The sequence below is a fragment of the Coffea arabica genome, chromosome 11e, assembly GCF_036785885.1.
Source record: "Coffea arabica cultivar ET-39 chromosome 11e, Coffea Arabica ET-39 HiFi, whole genome shotgun sequence".
NCBI classification, from domain to species: Eukaryota; Viridiplantae; Streptophyta; class Magnoliopsida; order Gentianales; family Rubiaceae; genus Coffea; species Coffea arabica.
In genome coordinates, this window is record NC_092331.1 from 52,688,710 (window position 1) to 52,708,070 (window position 19,361).

At 35.2% G+C, this 19,361-nt stretch overlaps 2 protein-coding genes across 2 annotated transcripts in view; both read right to left on the bottom strand.

The window, feature by feature from the left end:
* Positions 1 to 5,965: 5,965 nt before the first annotated feature.
* LOC113719694 (probable RNA-dependent RNA polymerase 1) overlaps positions 5,966 to 19,361 on the bottom strand; it is a 93,814-nt gene continuing 80,418 nt past the window's right edge. The window contains exons 5-6 of the mRNA XM_072071673.1: positions 6,736 to 6,776; positions 5,966 to 6,189 (exon numbers count right to left, since the gene is read on the bottom strand). Coding sequence (XP_071927774.1) covers positions 6,770 to 6,776 — 7 coding nt within the window. The 3' untranslated portion in view covers positions 5,966 to 6,189; positions 6,736 to 6,769. The remainder of the gene's footprint in view (positions 6,190 to 6,735; positions 6,777 to 19,361) is intronic.
* LOC113719546 (RNA-dependent RNA polymerase 1-like) lies at positions 11,712 to 15,328 on the bottom strand. The gene is made up of 2 exons (XM_072071674.1): positions 14,981 to 15,328; positions 11,712 to 13,367 (listed from the first exon to the last, which is right to left on the bottom strand). Exon 2 carries the CDS (start codon positions 13,300 to 13,302, stop codon positions 12,775 to 12,777), a length of 528 nt encoding a protein of 175 aa, XP_071927775.1. The 5' UTR covers positions 13,303 to 13,367; positions 14,981 to 15,328; the 3' UTR covers positions 11,712 to 12,774.

Genomic DNA, 19,361 nt, shown 5'->3' on the forward strand with positions numbered 1-19,361 from the left:
TAGAATAGTATCTTGCCACTCCTCAGCGTTCATGGCACTTACATTCCTGGGATTTACCTCGGGTTGCGATGGCAGGTTCCCATAAACGTGGGATTCCAAACGGTTGATGGCAATTGCCAGTTGGCTTATTCGAGCATCTTGGTCCTTCCTATCCGCTTTGATGTCCTGCTGGAGCTGCGCGGTATTCGCGGTCAAGGATCTGATCTCCTGTTGAAGCTGAGTAGTAGTCGTGGCCAGGCTTTTGACAATATCCTCCAGGGAGCTTCCTGAATTGGAGGACGCGGGTTGAGATTTCGTTTGTCATGGCTGGTGGAATCCCGGTGGACGATTCGGGAATGAATTTTGTTGCCTGTTCCCATAACTGAGATTGGGATGGTCCCTCCAACCCGGGTTGTACGTATTGGAGTACGGGTCATACTGCCTACGGGACGCGGGCACGCCTCCGGCCATGTTTACCTGTTCTACCCCGTCCTCTTGCAAAATGGGGCACGTGTCCATGCAATGGTCCATGCTAGTACAGATTCCACATACTTTCGCTCGCGGCGTGTCTCTCATGGCTAATTGCCTAACAGCATATGTCAACTCTGACAGTTGCTGCTGTACGGATGAAGTCTCTACCTTGTTGACTCTACGGGTAGGGTTGCTCTCACGGAAGCCAAATTGCTGGGAGTTCTCTGCCATGGCTTCGATAAGCTCCCACGCTTCCTTCGGTGTCTTGTTTGCCAGTGCTCCCCCACTCGCAGCGTCAATGATACTCCTATCAATTGATTGGAGCCCTTCATAGAAGTATTGGATTAACAGTTGTTCACTAATTTGATGCTGCGGGCATCTAGTGCACAACTTGTTAAACCTTTCCCAATAATCATACAAGGACTCCTCGGGATACTGTTTAATGCTGCAGATCTCCTTCCTTAAACTCGCAGCCCGGGATGCAGGGAAGAATTTTTCCAAAAATTTCTTTTTCAACTGTGCCCAGGTGGTAATACTACCTGTTGGTAGGTAGTATAGCCAATCTTTAGCTGCATCCTTGAGAGAGAACGGAAAGGCTCTCAGTCTAATTTGCTCTTCAGTGACCCCAGGAGGTTTCATACTAGAGCAAACCACCTCGAATTCCTTGACATGTTTGTGGGGTTCCTCGCCAGAGAGACCATGGAAAGAAGGTAAGAGGTGAATCAACCTCGACTTTAACTCGAAGGTTGTATTTTCTGCCAAAGTGGGGAATGTGATGCACAAGGGCTGGTGAGTCAATTCCGGGGCAGCCAGCTCCCTTAATGTCTGGGTGTTGGCCATGCTAAATTCGTCTTCTACTGACTCGTTAGCAGTAGACAAGTGTCCTGCTTTCCGTCTCTTGGTCTCTTGCCTTCGCCTACGCGCTGCCTTCTCAACCTCAGGATCGTATATCAAATCACCTGTGCGAGAAGAACGGGGCATAAACTAGCAAAAATACCAAGTAAAAGAAGAAAAAAACTGAACTCAAAAAGAAATAAATATTTCAAACGCCAGTCCCCGGCAACGGCGCCAAAAATTGACAGGTGCCGAATCTGTGCAATAATAATAAATAAAACCTAACTACCACCTAAAACAGTCAATAATCAATTCGAGTACTGGAGCAGAAATTCTAGGTATGCAATGGGTTACTTGATTCACCCTGTTACCGAAGAGTTTGCTTAATCCGATATACCTGAATCAATTATTTAACTGAGTTCACTAACTAGTAGCCAGTGGTAAGCAGGGTTGTCTCCTCAGGGACTGGAGAGAAATTTATTCCTTTTCGAATCAAGACAAATGGGGGTTTTCACGATTAAATGCTAAAAATAAATTAATTGCAGAAAATAATTAATTTAAAGAAATAATTGGAGAAACTCTAGCCAATGGTACACTTCAGAAATGGTTCATGCACTGATCATCGATTCACAGATAATTCCAACATTTATTAATAGATTAGTTATAGTTGTCATGCACGCGATAAACAACCAACCCTTCCTTAATTTCTTGATAGTTAAGGTACGACCGTTAGCTGTTTCTCTAACCCAAAAATAATCATAAGTACGACCGTAGGATTTAATTTATAGATTGCATTAATAATTAGAAAGATCCAATCCTAACCAACAAACACGCTACGAGGGTTCGTTTAAATTAGATCATATGTTCCCCTGACATAAACCCAATTATGCCAGATGCTACTAAGATAGAGATAACGAATAATTACGGATTCAATTACCCCTATTTAGCAAAATAGTCTATATAAATAATTAATCATTGCGCACTAATCAATCATACATAAGAGTTATAACAATTAAAAACAGGAAGCATATAAATATCAATAAATGAAGAAAATAATTAAAAATAATTTAGATCTCACAATAATTATTGAACCAATTCGTCAATTGCCCCTCGACTAGAATTAGAGAATTAGCCCTCCATTAATGGAGAATAAGCCGTGCGTGGAGAATTGAGAAAAGTCGCCGTATCGGACCTTTTTACTTTTGGTCAAGAACAGTAGACAAGAACGAGAGATTTCGATTTCTCGCAATTGTCTCCAAAAGCCCAAACGTACAAAAGTCAGATTGTTCACTTCAATTGTCTTCAGCAAAAGTAAAAACCAAAGCCAAGATAAGTCAACAACGGCGGCTCTTGTTTTCTTCTCCTGATTGCTAAGCAAAAGACATACGAGAGAAAAGGTTTCTCAATTGTTTCATTCCTCAATTCGGTCAAGGCTAATGAATAGCTCATACGAATCCCAAAGTCAACCACGATGGCTTTTTCTTCTCTGAGGGGTTCTTTCTTCTTAAAGCTGCGGCCCCCCTCCTCTTTAAAAGCAAGCCGCAAAGAGAACCTAAGCCAGGCGGCAAAATTAATTTTCTTCCCCCTCGGAATTTGTTATTTTACAGATTAAAACGAGACTCCTAAAATGAAATAAAATGAGGCCTATTACAATTTTAATTTCTTCAGCTTCTCACACGGGCTCCACGTACGATAAATCTTCTAAATTCTGATTTTAAGTACTTTTCAGCATCAAATCCTGTAATTGACACCAAAATCATATATGAGTAGAATCTACCCAATTAATAAAAATATTTAGCCAAATAATCGTACATTAATACCCAAAATACCTCACTAAGATGCACCCTATCAATCTTAATGCACGTTACAGGAAGGGAATCTTGTTCTTCATTGCTTTGAAGCGCAAATAAATCCATGAAGACAGTTTCCTTATCGAAGCATATATTTGTTGTTCCTTACATGCGTACCGTGTCTGTTTCCTTATATTTAATCAAGAGACAATTAGTATGAACTCAACCTGTTGAAATAATCTGGTATCTTCATGAGCTTTTACTATTGAGTTCTTGTCCTTGACAATTTTGTAAAAGAAAGAAGGTTCTAGGATTCAATTTGAAGATAGTGGTGGAGTAACAATGAGATCACCATTACCTTCAGTATGAGAGATTCAACAGCTCGCCTTTTTTTTTTTTTTTTTTTTAAGAGAGGCTTGCTATTTTAGTTACCTCATTTAGAGAACCTAAAAAATGAGTATGAAGAAACAGGGCAGTATTTATTAGCTTTGGAAACATTTCATCAAACAATTAATTCCTCTATTTACTCTATTAACCAGTTATTAATCCTAGCTATCCATACTATTATAAAAGCGCAGATGGGTTTATACGCTTTTGGATCTATAAAAAAAAAAAAAAAAAAAGGTTGTATTGTTAAGGGTATGTATGCCAGGATATAATGAACGTGTTCTCAGTTGATTACTTTAATTGATTATAGAATCTGATTTTGGATAATCAATTTTTTGTTTTTGTGATATTTTCGGCTATTCTTATTATAGATTTTTTTAATGATTAAAAAAACTAAATTATATAATCACCTAAAGAATAGTTTTTGCTAATTTTAATTATTCTTTATAATCGATTTCTGTAATCAAAATTTGTAAAATCTAAATCAACCGTGAATAAAAGCCAATATCTTTTACTCAAACCCAACTTCCTAATTACAACCGGTGGTATGTTACTAAATTTATCATTGTAAATAGAGCATCTATCGCTTCATGAATTATTAAATTGACTTCTGCATCATACGGCTGCAACTGCAATTGTGGAAAAATAGTCATGGGCACAAAGGGATCACAAGACAACTTCTTCGGAACTAAAATTATGTTGGGAGTTTGGAAACTCTTAAAAACTGGGCACAATGTTGCAGCGAGAGTTATCTAAGAAAGGATTAGAGAGGCAACATTTTAATTTAGGGTGAAAAAATGATTCATAACCTCTTTCATTGCCTGTCCTCAAAAGTTTTAATGTTGTATTATGAAGGCTGCATTACAAGTCCATCAATTAGTGGTATGATTGTATAATGAAGATTGTATTACACATCCATCAATTGTTGTTATGATTACCATTTAATTTGCTAAATATACGAAATTAATGACTTGAATAGTGTAATTGGTATTTTCCTTGCATGCATTACTTTTTCTTTTTTTTTCATGGGATATTGGATACATGCACATTACTTGGTCATGCATTTTAAACTTTTTAATGTCATAATTAGGCTCAAATTAATTTCCTTGTTTAGACATAAAATTATGAGATTAAATAAAGTATGAACAAGATACAATCCAATTACAAGGACGCTTGAGATGCTCTAATTATGAATAAACACATTCAACATTTTGAAGTCTCAAGTATTTCTTTTGTCAACATAACTACAAAATGTAGAATTTTATCCCTTATTTACATCTAATTATCTTGAAGATCTTAACTTTGTGAACCAGTATGTAGAAGATGAATGGCAACAACATAAGTTATATTTATGAAGATTTCACATACTACAATGGTAAGAGGGAACAGTGTGCTGCAATGGTAGCATTGCAAATCTGTCACAAAGATGTTACCTGGGAGAATAATGCCTTTATCCAGTTGGACTGCTTGCAATCATGCTTCCAACCTTCAAATGACGGTTCCAGTTGATTCTGTGATAGAAAACAGATCCTGGAGTAATCGTTTACCATTTCCTCCAACAACAAATACCTTTTGCAAACTAGATCAACAGAGGGTCAAAAGCAAAGAAATTTCAGAGAAGGACATCTAACTCCAGCCATCAGAGAAGCAGAATATGAAACAAGGCAAGTTTCCCAGTTCAAGACTGGGATGTACTTGTCATATTCCCTAAATATATTCACATGACAACAAGGAAGTACACGCTCAACAACTTGATTAATTTACAGCAGTAGATATAAATCAGTATTGTAGTAGATCCAAATGAAAGCCACACCTAAGTAGAGTCTCTAGTACTAGTAGAGCTGCCGAGTCTTCTCATTACCAAAAGCATTAAAGCTAATTCACACTTTCTTGATGCCAAATTATTCATTCAATACAATCTCAGTCTATGATTAAACTGCACCTCCAGTGAAGATGGTTGCTGAGCCCTTCTTGTCCTTGCTTTTTTGATTTGAATCAGCCTATCATAGATACACCATGGGAAACTAATGTAGTGAGCCCGGTTCAGTCCCTCGTTGTAGCAACCCCAGTATCTAGGATGATAAGTGACATAATACCATGCTGATGCTTTTGCAAATGCATCATCAGAGTGACCTCCATTCCTGTTGAACCACGTCCTAGCTTCCTTCCTTAAAGACCTCACAGCCATTCCAACAGCTTCTGCATCTTTTCTCCGATCGAAAGACCTTGACATCTTCATGATACCACCACTCAATATTTCTGCTTCAGTTTTGATGCCATAGTAGTCCATCAAATTGCCCAACTTATAATCATACTCACTTTTGTAATCAAAAGCTTCATCAACGTAATCCTCAAACCCATCTACTTCCATGCCAATGTCATATGATTTTCTTGCCACTTCCCTTGTAAATGATCTAATAGAACTTGTGTGCGGTGCAATCTCTTTTACCTCTCTGAAAAGCTTTCCAATCACATGCTGTGAATCATATGTAGTCTTGTCAGACTTTTCCATGAAATCAGGGTATTCTTTGACACGTAGATGAGATGGTATCTCAGCAGGAACACCAGTCTTTGGAAAGTCAACTGCAATTGAGAACAGCTGTGCAAGCTCCAGACATGGTTTACTCCTTGCCTTTAATAGTTCCCGATCAGCAAAGACAGTATGGGCATTCGCAATGATTCCCAAACTGTCATTTACGATATAATTAGTAAAATACTCCTCAACTTCCTGCAGCAGAGAAGCAAAAATCATTGTTTATCTAAAACATATGTTGCATAAGAATATTTGCTGCAATGATGCTAAATATGCATGAGAATGCAATGAAGCATCATATTTTTCTAAAACAGCACTTTGCCCGTGGTGAACACTGTTCCATGGTTTAAGAAGATCGAGGAGAAAACACATAATAGTTCCTGCCATTGTACGTACAGATATTAGATTGAGGAATAATAAAGGTTTTAGCATCCTTCAATGCGGATTAGGAACTTTTCCGCTTGTCCCAGTCATTATTTGCTAGAAGAAGTATGCAGAGGATAAAGGACAAAATCAGACAAGGAACACAGTCCCCTTGCTAAATCATCAAAGGTCCTTAATTCCACTGGCAGTTTTACGGGTGCTAAGAAAGGATATTGATAGGCTCCAACCATTTACCATCAATGGAAAAATAGTATCACTTATTTTTGGTCATGCATAAACATAAAGAATCTCTGTAACAATCTAAAGAGATCAAGCTGAGGAGACTGAGTAGAAACAAATCTAATAGGACAAAATTACATGGCTGCAATAGGTCAAAGGTAGTAGTGTCTACTCATACGCCACATGAACGTAGACAAGCATTTATTCAGTAACTTGCACTGTCAAACAAATTAGATTGAAGGAAGAACACAGCACAGATTTGCAAATAACTGGGTATGAATAAAGCAAGATGATGAAGGCCAGCATAACTAAAGAAAGTACTGCCATGCTCCGTACTAAAAATTATATGTCATATATATAGATGTTAACCATGTTTGTACATCATAAAACAGCACCACTGGGAATTTGCTAGAATGGCAAGACTACACTGCTCTGATAATTAGCCATCACTCATTAGAAAGAGATCAAAGTAAGAGAAAGGAGACAGAAGGTTTGTCTCCTACTCATTAAGCTGTGGGTTCAATAGTCCCACCTTCCGTCCCCAGTAGAAATAGCTACTAAAATTAACATCTGCTAAAGCATTAGTACCTCAATTGTAACTTCATGATCCAACTGCACAGTAGGTGCTGGAGTGTAATCCATAGGTTCGTCTTGCCGAGGTGGAATCAGGTCAGGGTCCCAACAAACAAAGTAAATGTCTCCATCCAAGTCGCTTCCAGAACACTCATTTGTATGAGGCCTGTAATTGACATCAGAATCAGAAAGAAACATTCATAAACCATGATATCAAGCACACTAGATATATCCTACACAAAATTCCAATTAGGGCCTTCAAAAGCTTAAAACCAGACAGACACATCTTTTTCTTTTGGGAGGGTACTCCGAGTAGTGGGTTAAAGGTCCCATAACAAGCAAGAAGTCCCTTGTTTGTCCAAATTGAGCTTTACTAAGCACATTAGATGTCATAATGAACCCTTAAGTTCAATCATTTACTTTTACAAAAGATATCCTAATCCATGTTACAGGAGTGGTTTTCAAGAAATATTTTGTCAGCAAAATAAGCCTTAATAATGCCTGTCCTTCAGCTCCCAGATTTCCTGTACTTACAAGCTTTCTAAATGCAGATTATCAGTCTTCTAGTTTTTCTACATACAGCCTTGACAAAGAAGTTTATTAAGGTGTTGTATTCACCTTATTTTAAACAGCATAAACTCACCAACAGAAACCATACTAGCCAACTCTTCCGAACCCTGAACCAACTGAACTAATTCTTCCTCGTGTTCTTAAGAAACTATTTCTTCCTTGTTCTTAAAGGTTCATTTCCTAATCCATTCTAGACCCTGTTTTTTATATTGTTACCCAATAATTTTCCTAAACAGCTACAAATAGTTCCTATATCAAAATCATCTTGCATCCATTCTTTTCTTTCCCAAGAATCATCATTAAACAGCTATTTAAGATTAGCAACAAGTAAGACCCAAGAGATGCACTAATATATCAGGCAAAAAGTAATAATACAGATTCCTTTATTTGTTTGATAGCAAAATTTGAAAAGAGAACCTCAATAGTGAAGCCAGATTTTTTTTTCCGGCCCTGAAACTGAGATCTTAATGCTCATTTGTTTAGTAATCCTTTCTTTTTTTTAACTCTAATTAATAGATTAGGACTGTGCTAAAAATCTTAAGAGGAAAGTCCACAAGTCTAGGATGCACTAATAAACAGCTCAAGATCCAGTCCAAGCACAACATTTTAAGATGTTTTGTATCTCTTAAGGCCCTAACCCAAGAAGTCATTCAACTTCACTTGCAACAAGCCAAGTGATTCAGCATGAAATCTCTTAGGCCTCTCTTGAATGTAGAAGATTGTAATGAAGGAATAGACACCTTAGGTCAGGACATGAGACATGCAACAATTAAATGAATCAAATAATCCCTGACTGCTTTTAAGATAAGTATACCAATTAGCCAAGAAAAGCTATCTACATGCCCATATTTTACTTTGGTTCTGAGATGAATGAACCCTTTTACCATAAAATTGATAAGCAAACAATGTAATGGTGAGAATGGAACACAAATAAATATTCATTTGTTAAGGTTCTTCATTACAAATGCTCTCTTAGGGATGTATATATATAACTGCACAAAACAGTAAGGAAAAGGTGAGAAGTGAATTTTCTAAGAGTCACTTTTAAAAAGCTGTTGGCATCACATGTGAGGCTGGATTGCATGAACAATCTAATGAAGGCTCCACAGACCTACAAAAAATATCATAAAGAAAAATCTATTCCCTTGACAGAAATGATTTATTTATGGAATTTGAGACATTCCCCTATTCAAATCAAGATGTTGTAAAAGAACTAAGATAAGATTCAAATACCAATGCAAAACAACCAATGGTTTCTAATTGAACTCAAAACCAAAAAACAGGAAATGCTTGGTTGAAGAAACCAAATCAAGTTATACTGCTCCGGTAAAATTACCACTATACTTATCAAGGGGAAAAAAACTGTATGTGTTTCTGTTTTCCTAGTATTCACTTAATATCTAAAGAAAACTTTGTTTAGTAGCATAAATAGCCACATCTCAACAAAGAAGATACTAGTCCGCCATTAAACAATGTACACAATTTAAAAGAAGATGTGACCATAATATGAAGGCCATAATGTCAGATGTGAACGATAATTCAGGATCACCTGCGAGTTATACAAGCTTTAACAAAATCACATTGTTTACGCACTCAAAAGTTTCTAAGGAATGTAGTCATGCGACCAAATCACACGTAAGAACAGCTATCTGCTATTTGCTTTTTGTGTGGAAAATGTAAATTGCTCTTTCGTACCTGTAACTAGGCAAAGCAAGAGAAGATTCTCTTTTACTTTTTGTTGGGGTTAAAATCTTTGAAAATCACAAGAGCCAACCTATTTGACTTAAATGGTATTAAAGAACAGTAGAAGAATACCAATTAACAGTTATCACAGAAACAAAAGAAACTAATGGATCTTAGCCTACCTACATATTTCCTATTCATCTTCAAGTAGCTACTTTCAATTCTAGAAACTTAAACATTCTCTCTATGAGTTACACATAAACCATAAAAAAGATCTCGACATAATATTTACCTCTTTCCTTTCTGGGGGAAAACAACACAGTCCACCATATGATGTAATGCTGGCAGATCTACAGCTTTTAGAATACGAATGTCACCAGGGTGCAAGCATGGATTTTTTGCAACAACCACCGTCCCCTTAAGAATATTCTTGTGCTCATAGTACGATATAGAATCATCATAAAACTGCCTACACCCAGCACTAGAGAACTGAACAAACACCTGGCCATATTCCAAGGTTCTGGTTTCATCCAGACATCCTATCATTGATCTTCCATCTGGTATAAATATCCTGGTTTTAGTCCGCAAGTCCAGCAACTTTGATGCCCTGAAAGTTTGCAGCATCATTGAAAGAAATGGTTCAGAATCAGGCTTATAGCCACATTTCAGCATCTCCTTGAGAACATTTGTATTCTCTCCAGGAGCCATTAATTCTAAAGCTTCACGAGCCCTCAATGGGTCAGTTAGAATAGTGTCCAACTGGGCAACTGCTTCTCTTTGCTTCTTTTCGAAGACAACATCCTTGACCCCTAGGGTAGACAAAAGAGTGATTAATTGGCGATTGAGGAAACAAGGCTGATACTTACTCCATGCTAAAACATCCAACTTGGTGTTATCGGATTCATATTTCATCATGCTCTGTCTCAGCGACAACTTCTTCGATGAAGTGGGATCAACAGCCACAACACCTTTAAAACCACCATACCGAATTTGAAAGGCAGATGGAGTAAAACTCAGGCCACATTTCGTGGCAACTTGCCTTGCAAATTGAGCAGACATTTTCCCAATACCATCAGAAAAGACATACTTGGATGTGCCGAAGTAACCACCCCTTACTTCTATGTCAGAAATCATTTCAATCTCATGCCTACCAACATTTAAAGTTTCCGTGGAAGAACTGAAGGACTGACCAAGCCTGGCAGCATATTTCGCCACGTTTCTTATCCTACTAAAATCACCCATCCATGTTCTTATATCAGCAGCAGTAAGCCCGGGCCTTGAAGCAAACATCCACACTGAATTATCCCTTAATTGACTTGAAGAAAAAGCAAGAAACTCAAACTTCTTATCCCCAATTACTATGCCATTTTTCAACGTTGACAGTATTCTCTCATAAATTTCGGTTCTTCCATTCTCATTTGCACCAATACGAGGCGACAAGTCTGTAGAAAACATTTTGTTCCACTCTTCATCAATAAAGGAAACACGAAGAAAATTGTCTATGTCCTCTGAAAAGTTGCGCAATACACGATTAGATACATTGACCTCTGGACCACAGAAATATACTTTGCATGGTGTAACTTGAACCCTCCGTACATATACCAACCCATCATCTAAAGTAAGAGTAGGTGATTTAGGGAGTTGCCGAAGCTTGTCATACTTATCGTACTGCTCTTTGAGCCACTGCACAGGCTCATAGCAGCACTCTTTCAACATGTATAGATTCTCCAAGGCATGTTCTATGTATCTAATCTTTATTCTTCGTGGATCAACCAACCTAAAGAAATTAGCATCTAGTGATGGCCCTGGAAGACATCCAGTCTGTACTAAACAACAGACCTTGAACAAGATTCCATATGGCAAATATAGTCCTTGGGGAGGTTGCAGAATAGGAGCTAAAACCAAATTGTATGAATAGGGGGAACCAGTTTCTAGAAAACATTGGCTGTCACTTTCTTTGAACCAAGCAAAATAATCACCCAAATTTGGCAGTTGAATGCCATGAGGAAGCTCCAAACATATACCAGACGATTGCCCGATACAGGATGAAGTGAAATCTGTCGTCCTGACCCACTGGTCATCTGGAGTTTCCTTAAAGTAGCTAAAGGTGGATTCTTCAAGTTTTTTGAAAACCCGAGGAGCACCAAATAACTAAGCCATAAGTGTATATGTCAATATTCAAACTCACAAACAATAATTCCACATCAGAAAGGGAACAGAAATTCATTTGTAAAACAAAACAAAGAGTGGAGAAATGCATGCTGGTTATGTACCAAATAACTTTCATATTTTGGATAGGTTTCAAAGTTCAAATCATGGTTAATACTGAAGCAATAAGGGATGATCCAAAAGGCCTTCAAAAGAAGTACTGAAGACATAACAATAAGTTCATGTGATGGTGAGTAGGAAAAGAAATCTGACTAAGGTCTTTGCAGACTTTAAATTATGTTCCAGATGATCCCCACAAATGTTCAATTTATGGACAACTGTATATTGCGAGAGAGAGAGAGAGAGAGAAAGAGAGAGAATACGTTACTGTATTGAAATATAATAACAGCACAGCTATGTTTCTCTACCAATACTAGAAGTTTATTCATATGCACCGTATCATCTGAGAGTATTTATTAGAAATAAGGAATCACATGCACGTTGATTCCCCTATAAGAAAGCTTGCTCAGAGTCAAGCACAGAGTACCCAAATAAATAAATAAATAAAAGCAAGAAAAGAATGATATGGTGCATGTATGTTGGTAAGACAGTTTAAAAACAGCAGTTAAATCAAATTCAAATTTGCAATGGCTATTTTAAGAATAATGATCATGCATTTCATTTTTACATCTTTATTACTTTAGAAGCCCCATCATTGACCTATATTTTCCAAGCGACATTATACTTTATATGAATTGCAATTAGCAACCTAAAGACCACAATGTTCCAGGCTTAAATGGACAGGTGATAGATGCTTGTCAGTTGCTCACACAAAGTAAAAACAGAATCCAGTTATTGATAAATACAATGACAAAGCAAGTCAAAAAGATTTCAACTGACAAGCATTTTTATTTAATTAGCGAGTGATCAGAGGAAAGAACCATTGTACCATAATGGAAAAAGACCTAAAACAATACAAATTTGACAGGTGAGATTGACAACAAAAGGAAACTGGAACAGATTACAGCCCGGTGTTTAGAACTTATATGCAAGGCCAGCTAGCTTTGATGTCACAGATTAAAGCCAAACTACCATATTGAGGCAGAAGGAGAATGTGCTAGAGTTGTGCAGTGAAACATAGACCAAAAATTAAGAAATCAAAAGTGATCAAAGATGTATAACCAACAGAAAACATCATATCTTTCATTTGAACAACCAAACCTGTATGAGGAGAAACTTTGGTGCTAGACTACGTCGATGTAGTACAATCTGCCATATGTTTTCATAGGATAATTCAAGCTTGTAGTCACAAGAGCGAAACCGCAAAATAAAATACATTTTCCTCATTCCAATCCCAAACCTGACGGAGACATTTGGAACATTCCGTAGCACTGAAAACCTATTCTTTGACACCTGACATCCAAAGTGTAAAACTATTTGCTCCATGTTATGCTCGAAAGATCTAGCTCTCGGAACCAAATCCACGTCCATTTCCCAAGCCCTCAAATATGAAGAACCATAATTAAGGCGTTTCTTTGCCAAGGTCATAATGTATTCAGCACTTCTATCGCTTGTGAATTGGACTTTAGCATATGCTCTATTTCCTCCTTTGGACTGCTTAACCTCTAAAGCATATACTGTTCCCTGACCTGTAAAGCATTCCAAAAACTTGGTGACTGTTTCTGCAGGCACAACAGAAGGGAAACCAAACACCTGAATTGTCTTTCCCATGCAGATGAACTTCAGCACTAATTCAGTTAACAGATTTTTTATCAGAATGCAACAGCTATATTCTCCTGTAAATATCAGAAATTAAAAGAGTCAGACAACTATTCACGGGCTATTAATAAGATTGTTGTTTTACAGCCTCACACATACATATACTGATATATATTCCATTGAAAGAAATGCAGCCAGAGAATATGTAATTGCACAAGAAGGATAAGAGATATGCAGATCCAGAATCCATTTTGACATTACCATCTCAATTTTTGTCAATATGAGAAGCTAAGGCAGTTCATTTTGGCAATATGCAGGCGTCTATTTTAATTTTTTTCCTTTTACCATTGACCATCCAATTTGCTTCGTATCATGTTTGGATACCCAAGGATCCAATCCACTAAGAGATCATACCAGCATAATAGACCTAATAGAACCTCAAACTTTCTAAGATAAAGCTTCCTGCTTCTTCCCCTCCAAGTCTAAAAGCCAACAAAAGAAAGCCTGCAATAGAAGCATAAACCAAGGAAGAAAAGAGACCTTTTGACTCATCACCATGCAGATGCCGCAAATTTGCAAATCCACTACACATTAGAACTGTGAACGAGATAAAAATTCACAGATCATGCCATCATACTATATGTAATTAAGGATTTTCCAGTTAAGACTCAAGACAGGGATCAATACTAATCCAATATGATGAACAATAAATCATTTTTTTTTTTTACAAACAAAATATCTAAAATGACAGAGGAATGATAAAATAGTAAAAGCAGGATTAAATAACAGGTCTTGTTTGCTTTCTTCATTTTTGCCAGATTCTGAGCTACACATACAAATGACAAAACCGCTTAAAAGATCCATCTTTTCAGATATTGCCACTCCGATTAAATGTTTACAACATTTCAGACAAACTGCCAAAAGGGATTTCAGACCAAAAAATAAAAGAAAGACAGAAGGAAAGACAAGAATCCCAGAAAAACACTCGTAACAACATTTCCAAATTATGCGTTAAAAATCAAACCAAAAGAATTCCAACAAAGGATGGTAAAGTTTACAGTTACCACCAAATGTTATCAAATATGGCAAGTAAAATACATCCCTGACAAGAAATAGTTAGAAATCAAAGTCAAATACTTTGCTTATCCCACAAGAGCGCTCTCTCAATTTAATAGCAAAATAATACGAAATCTAATACTTCAAGAAGGGATCTAATGTCGACTGAAAACAAAAAAGACCAAAGTGCAACGCCTCTGATTGTATAATGCCCACCTCAGAGCGTTCTGATTTCTCTTTCCTTCACTTGTCTTGTAGCTACAAAATAATTCTACAGCCAGCAAACAAGATAAAAAAGGCAAAAAAAATTTTCCCCAAATTCAAGTGAAACTGCTAATCCCCATCAACCAAAACACTAGAAAGATTCCATCTTTTTAAGATATCACCACTTAAATAACACCATATCCCACCAACTGGGAAAAAAGACTTTCAGGGGGAAAATAACATCCCATAAAAAAACTGATTATTTCCCAAAAATGCATTAAACATCAAACAGAAATGATCCACAAAAGAAACACCTCAGAATATAGACTCAGAATAAGGGGAAAAAAAAGCCTTGATCAAAGTAAATGCAAGAGGGTTACTTTCTATCTGTAATTCTGCATACCAAAGGGAAAGAGAAGGAGAAACTCACAAATCCAGGAGAAGTGATCACACAAATTTGCACACACTGGTTGAAGGCTTAAAAGAAACTGATGGTTGCATTTGATGAAAGCTCTCTGTGTAGTGTTTGCACTATATAGACTGCTAATATGCAAGTGAGTGTTCTGTGTGGAAGAAAGACTTCACGAGCACGATGGAGTCAATTCCAAGTCAACCTTTTTCCACAAACAGGATAAAGAAATTGTCGCTTTCTGCAATGCTTCGATCAGCCATGGTACACCCTACTATGAAGGCACAACACACTCTACACTAGCGTTCCTGTTGTTTGTCTTGTGGTGGTAAGGAAGTTGAGTGGAGCAAGCAAAGAATCTTCTGTACGAGGAACTTTCCATCCCCTGTCTGTCCAACCAGTTATTATATCACTAATATCTCCCTGATGAATATTCCGTTTTAATTTTAAAAGTAGTTGTAAACTCTACAAAATTAGTGAGGTGCAGTGCGAATTTAAAAGAAGATTTGAACTTGTCAAATGCACAGAAATTTTAAAACTAATTTACTACTTTTTTTTACAATAAATTGAATAAAAGTATATAATAAAAGATCATTTGAAATCCTTGTAATAAGATGTGATTTTAGTGAGGTGCAGTAAAAACATGTAATTATTAATGATTAAAATGTGTAAGCTATTTTCGCAGTAATTAATCTTTGTAGAGTTGGAAGCAATTAATTTGAAAAAAATATTAATTTCCTATAAAAGGATAAGATATACACAATATATATTTGCAGTGGTCAAGTTGATTGTTTTTTTGTATAATTCAAAAGCATTATATTCTTACTTAAACTCTTTATGATAAGATAATTAGTAAAACTCTTTATTTATATAACTGGGTTGAGGTAAAAAATTTACTCCTTTAATTTTATCTTTTTTTATCTTTATAAAGTAGTCACGTATTGATGCTTATCCGTTTGTTATATTATTTACTAATATATAAGGCATAAAACCCCCATGAACTATTACATTAGTTGCACTTTATACCCTAAAGTGTTTTAATAGGTACTTTACATCTTTAGTCAACTATAGAATGATATGAAAATTAATTTCATCTAAGTAATTAATGAAATGACAAATTTATCCTACATTAAAAACTTAAGTGACAAAAGTAACATTTTGCTGGGAAAGATTACTACTTTAAATAGACTATTTCCACTTTTTCACCAAAAGAACGAATTGTAAACACATAAAAAATGCTTGTTCATTTTGAATGAAAATTGAGACTATTGGGGTCAAAATGGGAGCAAAATATGGAAATATTGAGAGACCACAGTTGCAATTTTTTAATCTCATAATTTTCTTTAATGCATCATAATTTCATCTAATCTGCAAAATTTCATTAAAATATTTACAAGAATAAAATGGGAGTAGAATCCAAAAATTTTCGTATGAATTTAGCACAATAATTGCAATAAAATTTCAATGCTGAAATGAAATTAAAACCCACATATTAGTAAACAAAATATTGGACTAGGAAATTTCAATAAAAAACCTAAATTATTTACTTTTCGTTGATAATAATCTTTTCTAACCTAAGCTAACTTGAAATATGTAGTAAAATAGGATTGCTAAGATTCTCGAATTGAATTTATTCCCTATCTTCTTTGTTTGCCTACTTCTTTTGTTTTAATTGTCATTCAAAGTGCTCACATATTTTATTGTTACATGTTTTCAATTAGAATTTTATCATGAAGTGAAAATTAATCCATTTAAAGGGACAATTTTTCTACGAAAAACTTATTTTTGTGACTTACAAGCTTTCGGTAGAGGATAAATTGGTCATTTCATCAATGACTTTGATGGAGTTAATTTTCTTATTATTTTCAGATGTAAAGTGCCTATTAAAATAGTTTAGATGCAAAATGCAACTAATGCAATAGTTCGAGGAGATTTTCTGTATTTAACCCTAATTTATAATATCTTGTGTACAAAAACATATTGCAGATGACAATATGTGTTATTTGTCATTGCAGCTAAGGGAAACATATTATTGATGTTAAAAATTTTACCTCAGGTAAAATAATTGTCCCTTATCCCCCAAGTAGCTTATCTTTTCTCAGTATACGTGACAGAAGCACAAGACTCGCAACAGTAGATGCTTGGGAAAAAAGGGACAATTGTTTGGACCTTACATTGTAGATTTAAGAAATGGATAGAGATGAAAAAGAATGAAATGTTACATATGGTCCCATCCTGTACTTTCAGTTAGTCAAATTAGAATATACTTTTAAGAAATCAAAAGTAGTTTCTTTACCTTTTTCCATACAAGTATTATTATTAAACTACTACTTTGTTTCTAAAAAAAAAAATTGAGAAAAAGAAAAAAAAAGTGCACTTTGATGATGTATGAAGGATACATCGGATCACCATAGACTGTCCAATCACGAATGCCCGTCAGAGTCATGCCTGACGACCTTTTATATTTTTGCCACGTTTCAGTTGTTAATTGGCCTGGGAAATTTAAAAGACATTTAAGTTACGCTTGGATTGAAAGATTTGATAAAATATTTAAAATATTCCCAAATCCCTCTAATTACTTAAAATTTTTATAAGGTATTTAAATTTGTAAATCACTAATCATTTCACATTTACAATATATTTAGATAATTGGCGAATTACAAATTCAAAAACTTAGTAAGTAATTCAGACAATTCGAGCGCCTTGAGAGGGTTTCAAATTTTTCATCAAATTTCTTAATTCAAATGAAGCCTTTTGACTATACTATAAATAATCGTTCGAGCTTCTTTCATTTTATTTAGCTTTCACATTCATTTCAGTTTCTCTTTGAATTTGGCTTGTTCCTAGATGACATTTTTGAATTTTGTGGCCTTTTAATTTAACAAATGGCCGGGTATTTTCAAAAGGAGCAGTATCAAATATCAAAGTCACCATGTTAAAGTGTAGTTTCTTTATGAAGTTGAGGAAATGTAGATGTCCATTATTCATCCTTTCAAAACACATTGATGCATTTATTCCTCTTTGAATGCATTTTTACACTGATCTATTCCAATGAAACATGGGTACATTTATATATTTTATGGGATTCATTATTTTATTCATGTTACTCTAAATTCATGAGCTTATATGCATGATTACATGCATAAATCTATTTTTATATTACCTATAAATAGAACTTGAGAGGCTCATATGTACATGGTAAAAAAAAAAAAACTAAGATTAAGTGAAACAAAAATAACACTACTAGTATTTAGCCCATGACTTAATACTTTTTTTTTTCGCTCTACTTCTACTCTCACAAAAGAAAAGAATTTGAGAGAACCGTTCCAACAAGGTTAAACCCTATGTAATGAATACTACAGGCTTACACACATATGGTCCCCTGCAACCAATTTAATTCCTTGATGCTTAGCAAACTAGCTAGCTACTTAGTATATGTTTTCCCTTGTACTTAAATGTTGTTCTTTTTGTGAGTGGTTCAGTTTGTTTGAATCTCTGGGTTTGTTTGGATAGAGATTTATTAGCTAAAATTTATTTGCTTACATCATCATTACAATTTCCAACGCACCTTTTTATTTTCCTAATTACCTTTTTATCTCACAGACATCACATCACAAAAAGTGCTACAGTAAAAATATCTCAAATAATTTACAATCCAAACAGAGCTCTATCTCCAATTACTTTTTAGAAATTTCAAACACTTCTTTGATCTATCTCAAGATGTATATCTATACTACATATATTTAGGGAGAGCATTGAGTATGGAGTAAAATCCTTTTGACACTTTGTGAATTTTTAACTTTACCCTTACAATTACTAAATTATATATTTGCCATATTATCATATGTTTTTTATATTCCCAATTAATGTAACCATAACTAATTTTCACTCATAACCACTCACAAACATTTGTAACCACCAAGTTAATTAAAATTTTATTAAAAAAAACGTTTAAAAAATCAAAGTTTATTTTTTTGTTAATGAAAATTTTATATCAAATAAAATTCTTCCATATAAAAAGTGATTGTTTCTAAATTGCATATACATCGGGTGTGTCCTTATCAATAGTATCAGTAAAGTTACCACAGTAAATTTGTTTGGGGAAAGACTCCCAAAACACCCATATGACCAGAGTGATGCACAATTAGCCTCTATTAACCACAATCGAGGATCAAAAATAGGATGGTCTCCAAGCTCACAATGTACAGGGTTTGACAATAAATTAGACCAAATTAAATATTTTTTTAATCAATTAGCGTGATATGTAAGTATGCTTTTTCACAATAATTAGTATAAGGTTTTGTTTTGGTCTTGAATCAAAAAAACGTGTTGAAAAATATTTTTATAATGCAAGTAAATAATTTTTTAACAAATTATTTCTATCCAAACACAAAGTCACCAT